This window comes from Bufo gargarizans, chromosome 5 (genome assembly GCF_014858855.1).
Source record: "Bufo gargarizans isolate SCDJY-AF-19 chromosome 5, ASM1485885v1, whole genome shotgun sequence".
NCBI lineage: Eukaryota > Metazoa > Chordata > Amphibia > Anura > Bufonidae > Bufo > Bufo gargarizans.
Window position 1 is genome coordinate 391,437,912 of NC_058084.1, and position 16,251 is coordinate 391,454,162.

The following is a 16,251-nucleotide window of genomic DNA, read 5'->3' on the forward strand; positions in this document are numbered from 1 at the left end:
GGTCAGAAGATAATCACCAAAATTCACAGGGAGAGTGATCATTTCCACTAACAATGCATATTTTTATTGTCATCTTGTCTTACATTATGCAGTTAATGTCATCAACCCGTGTGGTCATATGGACCCTAACAGTAATTCCTATTTATGAATTTGCTCCACAGTTGGGCCCATATTAGATATTTATGGGATACTTAGACTTAATATCATTTAACCACTTCCCAATGACTGTGGACAGAATGCAGGCAAGCCTCTTCGGAAATGCTTTGCTTTACTTGTGGCAGTACTTGGCAGTCTGCTAAAATTTTAGAACAATAAAAGTGTGAGAGGCTTTAAGCCCTAGTGGGGTTCTACTTCTCCTTGTGGGCATAAGAAGTTTTACAAGTTTTGCACTTTGGGAAAATGTTGGTAAATTAGCTCTCTCCTATAAAGAAGAAAACTCTATATAAAGCTACTTGTAGGTATTTAACCCAAAAGTCTGACCTATTAAAGAGTTTTGATACTTGACTAGTTATTTTACCCAAGCACAGTCTAGGTAAAAAGGAAGACACCCATCTGTAACATCTTTTTCGGGGTTCTTGTTTTTAGTCAGTACAGAGCAGGGTACTGGTTGGCTGAGTAAGAAGGCTTTGTTATACCTCCTCAATATGAAACTGTACCACTCTTCCCTCCAGAGAGCTAGATCAAAGGCTTCTAACCCAGCCAACCAGAAGCCTGCTTTGTACTGACGAGGGGTAAGACCCCTGAAACATCTGTCTACAGATGGGTGTATCTTCTGTTTGGAGGACACTCTGGCTTGGCATCCTCATATTTCAAGGCTCTTTAATCAGTTGGGCATTAACTTAGAGGGCAGCTACCTAAAGGTGGCTTTAGAGAGAGTTTTATTCCTTTGGGAGGAGAGCTAATTTGAAAACTTAAAGGAGATGTCTCATCTTGGATAAGCCATCAATGTCATAAAGGTGGGGATCCCAGAGGACCCTCTAGGACCCGCTCCTATCTCTAGAACTGTGAAGCTAGTGAAGAGCAGCTACGCAAGCACAGCCACCCTCCGTTCACCACTATAGGACTACTATTTCCTGCAGGTGAATTGAACAGTGACCATGCGGTGCGCTATCCATTCACCACTATGGAACTAACGATGAATACAGAGCTCACCACATGTGTGGCATGCTCTCCTTCACTTTGCAGACCCTGTTCTGGAGATAGGTTCAGGCCCAGACTCTGGGACCTGCTCCTATCTGACATTTATGGAATATCCTAACAATCCTGTGCCATCCATCCATGTCTGAGATGAGCCAACCCCTTTAACGTAAAAGCATTTTAAAATACAAACATAGATATCTATGGAACCGATTGATGTTCTAAATCCAGTTAAGCTGAAGTGTGGGAGTTCTAGGTAATATACGTAATATGCACACTAAATTGTGGCTGCCAGAATATGATCTGTATTAGATTTTGCTCACCTAATCAGATTGTGCTTAACCTCAATTTTCAGATATCTTAGCTTCTGAACGCTTATCTTGGTTTTTAGACTTTTCTGTAGAAGATAATAATAAAGAATCTGCTGTTTGGCTCTTATTTCAGATATCAAGTCGGAAGTTCCTACAGGTTTGGACCCAGTTACACCACTGGATCTAAGGACAGATCTGAGAACAGTGATGCCAATTTTAGATCCCGTGTTGCGGGAGAAGCAGCTGCAGCAGGAGCTCCTGTTAATCCAGCAGCAACAGCAAATTCAGAAGCAGCTGCTCATTGCTGAGTTTCAGAAACAGCATGAAAACCTCACCAGGCAACACCAGGCCCAGCTCCAGGAACACCTCAAGGTATCCATGTTAGTTATATTGTGCTAAACCGCAAACTGATGTGATACCAGTATTGGGGCTGGTTTTCTACAAAGTGGGGTTGGCACAAGCCAAAAAAGAACATGAGCAATGTAAACTTTACCATTCCAAGTAAACCTAAATATGGTCTCTTCTGTCAATAGAAAAATTTTAAGCTTTAGGATGAAATTAAATTACTACACTGGGGTAAAGCTTAGTTATTATTATTATTATATTTTTTTTTTGTATTGCCAACTTTTTAGCTCTGCTCAGTTACAGCACAGTCATGGTCAAAACAATTTTAGGCTGCTCTCTTCCTCTCTTATGCTTTATACTACAGCTTTATGTGCTCAGATGTGTATAGGGACAAGCGCATAAGGGAATAAGTGAATGGAACGTTGATAAGTAAGGAAGATTATAAAAAGTAACAAAAACACTAGTGGGAAAAATATAGGACAATCAGGTTATTGCAAAAAATCTAACCACTTTTAGCCACCAGAGGTAAAATATAACAGGCTTTACTTGAATCAACAGACACTTGAAAATGGCTGCTGCCTATGTGTTTCAGGTGCACTCTGCACCCTTTGTCATAGGGTGCAGCATGAACCTGAAATGTGTAAGTGACAGCTATGTCCTGAAATACGCCCAGTCTGTTTATTTTTATGAAAATTAAAATAAAGCCTGTTATATTTTTCTTCCATTGTATGGAGTTAGTTCGGTTTTGGATTAAATGTGCTCCCTGTGCCTATGTGCCTCATATATACACTAAAGGCTATAGTAAAGTAGATGTAATTAGTTGGTACAATATGTAAAATGTCTAACACTTGAGTGTACAAGATAATGATTACATTAAAATTTGTAAAACTTCTATATTTTACCCTATTCCCAAATCTCTTGCATCTACTCCCTATTCCTTGTACATTGTCACCTCATATGGGACTCCTGCCTACTGGATCACTTATTTGTACTATGTAAAGTGCTACTAAACTTGATGCCACTATATTATATCTATTTAATCTATCTATCTATCTATCTATCTATCTATATCACCATGATAAAGTTAGCAGCAGCCCTGGCTTCTACTTATGGCTATCCATCTTCCATGATCACAGGACGCTATATATATTAGTGCCCCATCATCTCAGAAGACTGTGTGTGGGTGTTACCTCTGGGAAGACGCTGGGATGGTTTGTTAGCAATTTCATTGTGGCCCCATTCGAAAATGTGAAAGTGCAATATTTCTAAGATAATTAGACATTTTGGTTCATAACGATGGTTTCCCTCCTCTGTCTCGTAAATAGTGTCATTTTCTAGTTAGCTATAAGTGCTCACTTTACTCCTTAAAGACCTCTGGATGGAAATTGTAATGATGGGTTTACTCTTATGTTTAAGGTTTATTTAGTCCAGTATCAATATTTTTTTAAAGCTTAATGGTAGATTTTAAATTCTGACTGAAATTGAAACTTGGAGCCAAGGAATAGTCAAGGTAAAGGAATGACAAAGAAATAGCAATATTTTTTTTTATTAACAATTGACCCTGTAGTGACTAGTGAGTATGTTCAGATATTCACATGCAGGCTGAGGAGCTTCTTGTAGGATCCCAGTGCACTCCAGACTACAGACAGCTATAAAACTTCTTGAACATCAGGAGATACTGGGGGAATGTATAATTTTTATCTTTTATACCTTTTTTTGTGCAGTGTGTGCCAAATGTATCAAAAGTAGTGTTGACCACGAATATTCGAATTTCAAATTTTTATCGCGAATATAGGTACTTTGCGAATATTTGCGAATACTTCGAATATAGTGATATATATTCTTAATTTCGAATATTAGTTTTTTTTTTTAATCAGTACACATGATCCCTCCCTGCTTCTAGCTTGTGGGCCATTGAGAAGGCTGCAGTATATTTGACTTTAGGAGTAGTGTTGTTTGTGAATTTTTGTAATGCAAATTTTTGTAATGCAAATTTTTCAACTTACAACTATTAGACAAAGAAGATTATAGCACAAAATTAGCTAAATTGCTCTATATTCTTTTTTTTTTATATTCACTATATTGCTATAACTTCGTTTATTCGAATATTCGTAATATTCTAAAACAAGAATATATAGCAATATAGCGAATATTCAAAAAACTCTGAATATAGAGCAATTAAGCTAAAATAGTGCCATTTTTTTTTTTTATAGTTGTAATTTTTTTCCAATCTCAACTTCGGATGAGAAAAAAATTACAACTTTTAGACAAAGAAGATTATAGCACTATATTAGCTAAATTGCTCTATATTCATTTTTTTCATATTCGCTATATTGCTATATATTCTTGTTTTTTAATATTACAAATATTCGAAAAAACAAAGTTATAGCAATATAGCGAATATTCGAAAAAAATTAAACGAATATAGAGCAATTTAGCTAATATAGTGCTATAATCTTCTTTGTCTAATAGTTGTAATTTTTTTCTCATCTGAAGTTCAAAAAAAGGCTATAGCACTATATTAGCTAAATTGCTATATATTAGTTTTTTGGGGAATATTCGCTAAATTGCTATATATTCTTGTTTTAGAATATCACAAATATTAGAAAAAACAAAGTTCTAGCAATATAGCGAATATTCGAAAAAAAACAAAAAACAAATATAGAGCAATTTATCTAATATAGTGCTATAATCTTCTTTGTCTAATAGTTGTAAGTTGAAAAATTCACAATAAAAATTTGCATTACAAAAATTTGCATATTACACGATCATTACCTTGCCGATTTTCGAGTAAAAAAATCGTAAAATATAACGAATATACGAATTTGCAAATATTTTACAAATATTCTACAAAATATTCGCGAAATATTGCGAATTCGAGTATGACCCCTGCCGCTAATCACTAATCAAAAGTCACAGCTTGGTTGATAAATTTGGCACATCCTAAAACTGTTTAGAAATTCTACCCCTGTGTGTAAAATACAGAGGCTTCCAGCTTGCCTCTTGTCATTACCCCAATTTTTGGCTATGTACATGTCCCCTGACTATCACTGGCCCTCACCCCCTCTCTGACTTGTTACACACCGGTGTCTTCTGAAGACAGACTCTCCTTAGCATCACAGTTAGAGCTTCCCTAAGAAGACTCTTTACACCCTGCTTTCTCGCAAAAAGAAACACCTTTCTCTAATAAAGTATATAACAAAGGGCTCTTTCACACCTGCGTTCTTTTCTTCCGGCATAGAGTTCCGTCGTCGGGGCTCTATCCCGGAAGAATCGTGATCAGTTTTATCCTAATGCATTCTGAATGGAGAGAAATCTGTTCAGGATGCATCAGGATGTCTTCAGTTCCGGACCGGAACGTTTTTTGGCCGGAGAAAATACCGCAGCATGCTGCGCTTTTTGCTCCGGACAAAAATCCTGAGCACTTGCCGCAAGGCCGGATCCGGAATTAATGCCCATTGAAAGGCAATGATCCGGATCCGGCCTTAAGCTAAACGTCGTTTCGGCGCATTGCCGGATCCGACGTTTAGCTTTTTCTGAATGGTTACCATGGCTGCCGGGACACTAAAGTCCTGGCAGCCATGGTAAAGTGTAGTGGGGAGCGGGGGAGCAGCATACTTACCGTCCGTGCGGCTCCCGGGGCGCTCCAGAGTGACGTCAGGGCGCCCCAGGCGCATGGATGACGTGATCGCATGGCACGTCATCCATGCGCATGGGGCGCTCTGACTTCATTCTGGAGCGCCCCGGGAGCCGCACGGACTGTAAGTATACTGCTCCCCCGCTCCCCACTACTACTATGGCAACCAGGACTTTAATAGCGTCCTGGCTGCCATAGTAACACTGAAAGCATTTTGAAGACGGATCCGTCTTCAAATGCTTTCAGTTCACTTGCGTTTTTCCGGATCCGGCGTGTAATTCCGGCAAGTGGAGTACACGCCGGATCCGGACAACGCAAGTGTGAAAGAGGCCTAAATTGCTTAAAATCCCTGTCCCTACACTATAGTAAAAAATTAACTGAAATGACAGTTACACTTTAACCACTTCAGCCCCCCTAGCCTAAACACCCTTAATGACCAGACCACTTTGTACAATTCTGCACTACATTACTTTCACCGTTTATTGCTCAGTCATGCAACTTACCACCCAAATGAATTTTACCTCCTTTTCTTCTCACTAATAGAGCTTTCATTTGGTGGTATTTCATTGCTGCTGACATTTTTACTTTTTTTGTTATTAATCAAAATGTAACAAAATTTTTGCAAAAAAATGTCATTTTTCACTTTCAGTTGTAATATTTTTCTAAAAAAACGACATCTATATATAAATTTTTCTCCAAATTTATTGTTCTACATGTCTTTGATTAAAAAAAATGTTTGGGTAAAAAAAAAATGGTTTGGGTAAAAGTTATAGCGTTTACAAACTATGGTACAAAAATGTGAATTTCCACTTTTTGAAGCAGCTCTGACTTTCTGAGCACCTGTCATGTTTCCTGAGGTTCTACAATGCCCAGACAGTAGAAAAACCCAACAAATGACCCCATTTCAGAAAGTAGACACCCTAAGGTATTCGCTGAGGGGCATAGTGAGTTCATAGAACTTTTTATTTTTTGTCACAAGTTAGCGGAAAATGATGAATTTTATTTATTTTATTTTCCTTACAAAGTCTCATATTCCACTAACTTGTGACAAAAAATAAAAAATTCCATGAACTCACTATGCCTATCATGAAATACCTTGGGGTGTCTTCTTTCCAAAATGGGGTCACTTGTGGGGTAGTTATACTGCCCTGGCATTTTAGGGGCCCAAATGAGTGCAAAGTAGTTTGAAATCAAAATCTGTAAAAAATGGCCGGTGAAATCCGAAAGGTGCTCTTTGGAATGTGGGCCCCTTTGCCCACCTAAGCTGCAAAAAAGTGTCACACATGTGGTATTGCCGTACTCAGGAGAAGTTGGGGAATATGTTTTGGGGTGTCATTTTACATATACCCATGGTGGGTGAGAGAAATATCTCGTCACAAGACAACTTTTCCCATTTTTTTATACAAAGTTGGCATTTGACCAAGATATTTATCTCACCCAGCATGGGTAAATGTAAAATGACACCCCAAAACACATTGCCCTACTTCTCCTGAGTACGGCGATACCACATGTGTGACACTTTTTTGCAGCCTAGGTGGGCAAAGGGGCCCACATTCCAAAGAGCACCTTTCGGATTTCACCGGCCATTTTTTACAGATTTTGATTTCAAACTACTTTGCACTCATTTGGGCCCCTAAAATGCCAGGGCAGTATAACTACCCCACAAGTGACCCCATTTTGGAAAGAAGACACCCCAAGAAGACACCCCAAGATATTTCGTGATGGGCATACTGAGTTCATGGAAGTTTTTATTTTTTGTCACAAGTTAGTGGAATATGATACTTTGTAAGAAAAAAAAAAACATCATTTTCTTGTGACAAAAAAAAAAAATTCTAGGAACTCGCCATGCCCTGTCATTGATCACCCCCCTGTCATTGATCACCCCCCGGTAAGGCTCCATTCAGACGCCCGTATGGAGCCTTACAGGGGGGTGATCAATGACAGGGGGGTGATCAATGACAGGGGGGTGATCAGGGGTTCATAAGGGGTTAATAAGTGACGGGGGGTGTGTAGTGTAGTGTAGTGTAGTGTAGTGGTGTTTGGTGCTACTTTACTGAGCTGCCTGTGTCCTCTGGTGGTCGATCCAAGCAAAAGGGACCACCAGAGGACCAGGTAACAGGTATATTAGACGCTGTTATCAAAACAGCGTCTAATATACCTGTTAGGGGTTAAAAAAATCGCATCTACAGCCTGCCAGCGAATGATCGCCGCTGGCAGGCTGTATATCCTGTCTCTTACCTTGCGATCCTGTGAACGCGCGCGCACGTTCACAGGAAGTCTCGCCTCTCGCGAGATGACGCACGGATGCGTCCAGGAGGAATGAATCGACCGCCTCCAGGACGCATCCGTGCGTTAGCTGGTCCGGAGGCGGTTAAAGATGATTAAATTGTCAGCTCTTCTGTCATGTCTGTACTACTACTACTACTACTTCATTACACATGAAATTAAAATTCTGTAGTTTGTTTTACTTAGAACTCTGTGTGATGCCATTCCTCCTTAGAAATGTATGAATCTATTGACAAATAAGTGGTAGCAGTTGAGGTTTTTTCCCTACAGACTCTGACACTGTCCAATCACAAGTATGCACCGCTTTCAGAACAGAAATGGTAACACCCAGTTATTTCTATGAGGAATAAAAGAAGAACAGCACAACACAGAGCTTTAGGCAAAGGTAATCCAAAATAGCTATATGATGAAGAATAATCATGGACTTTGGTTGGCAGCAGTGACAGTTTGTGAAAGCCGCAGCTCTCCTACTGATACAAGCGACACTAAACATGGAATCTATTTATTTGGATCAACTCAGCAGGATAACAGGCTGAACTGGATGCCCGTATTTCTTCTTTCAGCTTACAAACTATGGGGATCATTTATTAAGACCAGCGTTTTAGACCCTGTGCGCTGGCAGTGGATCCACCGAAGTTATGAAGAGGCTACATAACTTTGGCGCATCCACCACCGGTCTAAATGTAAGACAGCTTCCTCGTTGGCTTAAATTTAGACCATTTTCTATGGCTAAAACAGGCCTAGAAAATGATAAGTCAGACGGGCCTACCAGCCCTTCCCCGGCCATGCTGCGTTTTTTTAGACCTGACATGAGCAGGGAGAAGTCGCAGATTGCCAATGAGCCAAGTTTGGCTGAACTGAACATCCCTATTCTTATATATTTTTTAAACTGGTGGTGTGGACTTCCACTTTTCTGAACATTTCGCTATTTATTTGTCAGAATTTTAGACCTGTGAAATGTCTACTTGAACAACCAAGACTTTTAGGCCCAATGCACAAGAACGTATTTTGCATCCGTATCCGATCCCTATTTTTTGCAAATTGTACACGGGACCATTCATTTCTACGGGTCCGCAAAAAAAAAAAATGGACTGCACACGGCCATAATCAGTTTGCTGTCCCTATCTTATGTCTGTTCTGCAAATTGTGGAACATCTCCTATTCTTCTCTGTATTGAGAACAAGAATAGTCCTTTCTAGTGATGGAAGTAAGAAAAATACAGAGTGCACATGGAAGGTGTCTGTATTTTGTGGATTCGTGGTTTGCGGATCAAAATACGGACATGGTTTATGTGCATAAGGCCTTAGATAGGATGTAAAACATATACATCTTTGTCTTAGATCCTGGATATCATGGCTGTTTCATAAAACTTTAGTCCCAGTCACATAAGAAGTGGACCATCTGCACAGTAACAAAGTGGAGCACATTTATTCATCTGAACCTTGAGTCACTCAGTTGAATCTTCTCCAAGTAGCAAAGCCAAGGGATCAGATCCTGCAGCCGGCTATTGCTTGTATATTGACCCCTAGATCATCCCACGGCCATGTTTATCACTCTGTGAAACTGAAAGTAGTCATGTGACCGCGGTCGGAGGCAGGAAAATCCAGCCGAAGGAATGAAGTATAAATCAAAGTAATTAACATCTTATTGCAGGCCAATATTTACGCTGTAAAGTAATGGCATTGAGCGGTCAGGGAATCGTCCTAAGCCTCCAAACGCCGCCTGCTTTGGAGCCTGTTAATGTCAGCTGGGAGCCAATGCAAATTAAAGTGGAAGGGGAAACACACTGGGTGTCTGTGGGAGACGAGGGCCTTCCAGGAGCTGTGTGGTCTGTGGAAGTCTTGGTGTGAAGTGCTGTTTACTCAGGGACGTGGACGTAGGACTAGGACGTAGCCCATTATTAGATATCGCTAGGTTTAGGTTAAGGAGCACAAGAAGCTCACATTTCAGTATATCCTTTTCTGAGTGCAGGTCGTCATCGGATTTTCTGAGCCTCATGTCTAGTAAATATGTACTAAAGCTGAGATTATTTTTAGAGGATAATAATAAAAATAATGTGATAAATAGTAATTATAATTGTAATAATAATAAGAATTTTCCATGAGTTTTCACCTAACTTTTCAGATAGTAAATTCTGTAGAAGTCGGCATTATTACATTTCCTTCCTTCTGCTATCCCTTTTACTCATCTGCCTGTGCACCACAGTTTTATGACAGTGCTGTAGTTCTGGTATTCTATTCATAAATGAAGGAAGAAAGGGCGATCAGCATCGACAGTACCTTAGGTATCTCTGACATAGGGGAGTAAGACTGGCTGCACACTTAAAGGGTTTTTCTGAGATTCTTATACTTATGACTTGTCTTCTGGATAAGTCTTCAGTATCCGATCAGTGGGGTTCCGACACCCAGGACTCCGACTAATCAGCTGTTTGAGAAGGCAGCGGCATTTCCATTAGCGGCGCAGTATGAACCTAGGCCACGTGGCCGATGAACGTGACATCACATGGCCTAGGCTAAGCTGCAAGAACCAGTGCCTTTTCATATAGCTGATTGGCGGGGTCCCCCCTCCTGGATGATACTACAGGGGAATCAAACACTTGTGCCAGGTTTGCCCCATACAGTAAAAAGTAATTGCTGGGTGTCATAACAGCAGAACGCCCTGTGATTAGACAATCTTTGCTGAACCTTTCTAATAAATTTCTTACATACAGCTCAACATGGTTCACCAAATCGTCTTCTCACATACTGCCTCCCAAATTTTCACATATACTGCTCCCCATGGTACACCAAATCACCCTGTACTTTTCTCACATACTGTTCCTTATTCCCTTCCTTTTCACATAATGCTTCCTATGGTCTCCCATGCTCTACATGGTCCCCCTTTTCTCACATACTGCTCCACATGGTACACCCTTTCTCACATACCACTCCCCATGTTCCCCCTTTTGTCATATACTGCTCCCCATGGTCTGTCCTTTCTCACATACTGCTCCTCATGGTGATCCTTTTTCTCATATACTGCTCTCTATGGTCTCCCCTTTCTCACATACTGCTCCTCATGGTGACCCCCCGACCACTGGTTTAACTGAACCAAGCTCACAGCATCAGAAATCCCTACAAGTGAGCTGTGAGTTCAGGTCAGTTAAACTAATGTTTGGGCTGGGACACATGCAAGTAATCCGGATGGTTAATACATCCGCAAAACCCTTGTGTGAATAACCCATTAAAGAACATTGTTCCTATGGTTCTGTGATTTCCTCCACCTTCTTCTTGTCTGTGTCTTCTACATCTTCTTTTTCTTTTCTTCCTTTCTGGTCCTGGTGTAGGACTTTAGCAGTGTGACTAAGGCCCTGCACCAATTTCAGTTGCCTTTTTGCCACAATTTGCACAAAGTTGAAGGAAAGCTATCTTGTTTTGCCACAATTTTACACAAATTGTAGCAAAACTGTTTTTTAAGAGAGACAGGCCAGGTGACCCACTATCTCACAAGCCTACTGAGAATCTGCTCATTAGGGCAGATTACCAGGGTAAGCCTGGTGTACAGAGTTTTTTTTAGCTCAACTTTTCAATTTTAACTTTTCAATCAAGCTACAACTCCAGTCCAACTGAAGGAGTAGTCCTGCTGAGAGCACCCACTGATCACAAGAAGGGGACTCCTGTGCCACTCTCACATGAATAGAGCAACAGTTTAGAATGTGCAACTCAATTCATCCCTATGGAACTGACGGAGATATAGTATCTGAGCGCTATATTCGGCTTCTCTTCACCAGTTCCATAGAGATTAATAGAGTATAGGCTCAATGACTGCTTCCTTCATACCAAGGGACACAGAACCTACTGTCTCATGATTATGAGGGCCACAGTTATCCACCCCCCACTGATCAGGCAAATACTCATGTGGATAGGTGATAACTTTGACTCTTTGGACATCCCCTTTAAGCCTTAAGTTTCCACATCCTTGTCATGTGGATTCCACCTATTTTTCAGAGTATGCAACATTTTTCTGGGCCTTTAGAACTGCGTGGTGTGAACTGGGCCTTAGATTAGCATTAATAGACAGGTATCAATATTATATTCAGGTATGTCAGAAGGCCGATTTTAACTATGTATTATTGCAGTCTACAGCTACGCATAAGATGATATGTCTGATACGTGAGTTATAGTTGTGTGGCTTTCAGTGCATGCTGAGAGTTGTAGTTCTGCGGCATAAGGAGAGCCCCAGATGGGCCACCCCTGTATTATAACTCCATGTACTGTATAAGCTGTGTGCAATCTGGTGTCTACAATGTGGCGCTCCCGCGATACACTATGATTCACGCGCACAGTTTAGCAGTATTACAGGTTGCCACTCGGTGCATGATTAATGTCTCTCCACTTCTGAAAGGTTAACATTGCTTTTGATTTTGGTCAAATTGTCCCAGGGCCACCCCCTCTAAGCAAGCAATGGGGCAGCAGCTTTCTTTAATTCAGCAAATCTGTTTCCTGCATAGTTGAGTAGATTTTTCATATTAACAGGGCTTCCATTGTCATTCTTCTTGTCTGTTTTCCAAAAAGGAAAAGAGTGACTAGGAATGTTTCTCTCAAGAACATTTACAACTGACTGTGAATGGTTCCCCGGGGCATTGCTTCCATTAAGTTCTTTACAAAGAAATGTGATTTCCAAGAAAGCTCAGGTTTTGCAATATGAGCTGTTGGGGATGTATGGGACACAGCGTACCACCCATTGCCCTGGCACAGGACAGGTTAATGCCTGGGTAGGATCTAAGCTCTCTTTTAGGATGAAATGATCCCATTGTTTTCCCACACAGGCATTACGCTGAGAGTTTATTTGTTTAATTGCCCAATTTTCTTCTATTTGATTTTTTAAACTGCAATTTTTTTTAACGACTGTAATTCAGAAAGTTACAACTAGACATTAATAAATTATTCACTAGGTTTGTGTCAATAAAATGGAAAAATCTGGGTGTTTTAGGATAGGTTTGGACAAGTGCATCGATGTTCCAAGATATAATCCAGCCATATCCAGTAGAGTCACTGAATAACCAGTGGGGCCGCAGGAACTAGCTGGAGGGTGTTTTAGAGATAGGGAAAGCCAGCAATTGATCCTTATTATCTTGTCCATGTCCCAACTATAACTCTGTACAACCTCAGAGCTGTACTGTAAGGCCTCTTTCACACGTCTGTGATGACATCCATGACAAGATGGTCAGTAGTTCATCCCTGAAGATATCTGTGAAGAATCCATGTTTGCTCCTTGCATCTGTTTTTTGCCCTCAATGTGTCATCCATATTCCACAGACAGTGCTAGGCTGAAAATTAATTTCCAGAGCTTCTACCAATGGGCCATGAAAACCATTGACCAAACACAGATGCCATCCATATTGTGTCAGTGGTTTTCATGGCTTCATAGACTTTAATGGCGGTGTTTGGTCCACATCATGGAGCAAGATCGTGCATGTCTCCGTGGTTACTCCACTAACTTACGATCAGTGGAAAATCATGGACGTGTGAATAAACATATTAAAGTCAATGGGTACGTGTGCTATGCATGGAGGACATGGACAGCACATTCTGTGATTCACTGACATCTGAATAAGGCCTAGGGAGGATTTTCGACCTGTTGACTTTCAGGTTTCTGCAGCGGTTTTCATTTGCATGCTGTGGATCTGTCTGTGGCTATACCCATGCAGACACCTGGCATGGTTTTCAGCAGTTTCTATGCAGAAACCGTGACAAGTAGGAACATGTCTTTTAACTCCTTCCCGTCCAGCGCCATACATGCGCAGCGTCCCACATATGTGTGTAAAAGGGACACTTTAAACATCTGCCTATTTATTTAATGTATTTGCAATGTATGGTATTTCCTATTTATCAGGCTGGCAATGTCATTAACCCATCTGCCCCTAGGTGATGCTTGCACCATATAGTATATATAGCTTGGGGTGTGTCTAGCTCAGAGCATTCTAGTGTAGTGTGTTGTAAAGAGGAAAGCAAGTGTATGGAGGAGAGAAACAGGCCTTATCCACGACCACGATGTAGCTGCAATTTCTTTCCTCTGGGACCTGATCAATCCTGGAGAGGACAAACTAAGAGTAGTTACAGCAGCTTAGCACTGGACAGTAAGTCTACATCTAAATATAAAGCAAGTCTAGTGAAGGTTAGAGCTGAGTCTGGCCTATGGACTTCACAAGCACAAGTGACCAAGAGTAACTTTCCAAGTTCCTGGACAAGACTGGCTGATTAAAAGCCATAATTATCCTTATTCACTGGAAGCCTTCTGGAATATAGTGAACCTGAATACTTCAGGAGAGCATCCTGCAAATAATGTTGCAGAGAGTTTGCCTGCCACGAGGGATAAACACCCTTATTGGATAGCTCAAGATAAGTCGAAAACAGCGTATTTAGTACCAGAGTGCTATAGTTTGGATTTAGAATAATTGCAGAAGTCTTGTCTGTAAAGTGTCAGCCTTAAAGAGAACTCCTCAACTGACAATTGCCTAAACCTGATAACAGGAATACTACTGAACCTATTTCAGAGTCATCACTTATGCCATACAAATGAACTGTATCTGTACTGACTACCTGAAGACACATGATTCAGTAAATGTTCGACTGTTTCATTACAACCGACTCCTTATCATTTCTACTACTACACTCAACATTTGCACCTTACGGAGCTGGCGTCACGAACACAGCAAAGCACCTTAAACACCTAAACCATCAAGGGCACCTTAACTTCCATCTGGCTGGTGTTCCCTGCAATAGAGAGTGCCCTGGAGGATTTAGTGCTGTCTTCCCATCCACTGCACTGCCGGCCCACGGAGGCTCTGCTAACCGTGAGAACAAACGACTACTACCCCCATCAGCCCACCGTAGCCTCACGTGTGACCCCTGCGGACCGGGTCGCTACACATGTATCGCGCAGGGCAGGTCTTTAAAGATAGTTGTAAACACCCAATAACATAGATCACATACATTTAACCCCTCAGACCACGGAACCTAGGAGCACAAATATCTGGAAGCACGAACTTCCAGGCGTGCAATGCCTCCCCCTAGCAGGGATTGGGTGGTGAGTGCCACAGCCTCGGAGGCCTGTGGCAAGGCTCCATAGGAACATAATGCAATCCTCACAGACTTGAATACTAATGTATTGGTGTCTATGAGAGAAGCAATCTGATGATTGCTTGTTATAGTTCTTTAAAATATATAAAAATTCTAATCACCACCCTTTCCCCAAAGTAAAAAAAACATAAACAACAAAACAAAATGCCATGGGCATCGCCACGAGAGCGAAAACACATGTATTATTGAAATACCACAAGACAGAAAAAATGGACGATTTGCATTTTTTTGGGTCGCTTCACCTCCCACAAAAAATTGAACAAAGCTGTCAAAAAGTACAGATCGCCCCACATGAAATCAGCTCTCACACAGCTCCATACACATAACTACAAAAAAGTTATAAAGGTCAGAATATGGAGATGAAAAGAAAAAACAACTTTTTTCTAAGGTTTTTATTTTTTTTAAATATTAAATCGCAAGAAAATGTATATAAATGTGGTATCGCTTTAATGTTACTGACCCGGAGAATGAAAATAACAGGTCAGTTTTACTGCTACATCATATGCAATACTAAATGATCTTATTAGAAAGTACAACTTGTCCTGCAAAAAAACAGGCCCTCATGCAGCTATGTGAACGGAAGAAAAGTTATGGCCCTGGAAAGGCAGGGAGTGAAAAATGAAAACACAAAAATGAAAAAAACAATAAAAAATGGGGGTGAAAGGCTTAATAGCAGTGCAGATACCCATTAAAACCAATGAGAGGTGGCTTCTGCAAAAAATGTTAACTAACCCTAACGCTAGGCTCACACCTGAGCGTTTTACAGCGCGTTCCTACGCGCTGTAAAACGCACAACAGGCAAGAACCAATGATTCCCTATGGGAATGGTTCTCACCTGGGCGTTTTACAGCGCGTACGATCGCGCTGTAAAACGCCCGACGCTCAAACAAGTGCTTGAGCTTTTTTTTGGGCGTTTGTCGCGCGTTCCCGCACATAGAAATTCGGGAACGCGCGACAATGTGTGAACGCCAGTCTCTGTATGCGCGATTGTAAACGCCCGTACAATCGCGCATACAGAGCGCTCGTTTCAGAACGCTCAGGTGTGAACCCAGCGTTACTATGCCACACTTTTTCATATGGAACCAGGCTGAAACATTTTTTTAGGGCGGTTTCATATGGATGCTGACAAAAAAAGTGCCCTTGTCACATACGGGAACCGCCCTGTCACGTGACCCGGGTGCGACTGCCAAGGGTCGATCTATTTCACGCACTCAATCTCTCGCGCCCCTACACATAGGCCTCAGATTGAGCCTCGATCACACCCTGACACAGCCTCTCATGCACCCCAGCAAGCTGCCCCATCTATGAAATTTAAATCAATACACCGATTAATTAAGGGCTCATAGAAAACCTCACAGCGCCCCACTCGCAAGCAGGCTCACAGTGGCACAGGCCACACGTATAGCAAATACAT

The 16,251-nt window shown here is 41.2% G+C and overlaps 1 protein-coding gene across 4 annotated transcripts in view; it reads left to right on the top strand.

Moving 5' to 3' along the window:
* The window catches only part of HDAC9 (histone deacetylase 9), a 503,853-nt gene that overhangs the window by 360,724 nt on the left and 126,878 nt on the right, over window positions 1-16,251 (top strand). For all 4 annotated transcript variants that reach the window (XM_044293917.1, XM_044293915.1, XM_044293916.1 and 1 more), the window contains one exon: window positions 1,582-1,820. In XM_044293917.1, the coding sequence (XP_044149852.1) occupies window positions 1,582-1,820 (239 nt within the window). The remainder of the gene's footprint in view (window positions 1-1,581; window positions 1,821-16,251) is intronic.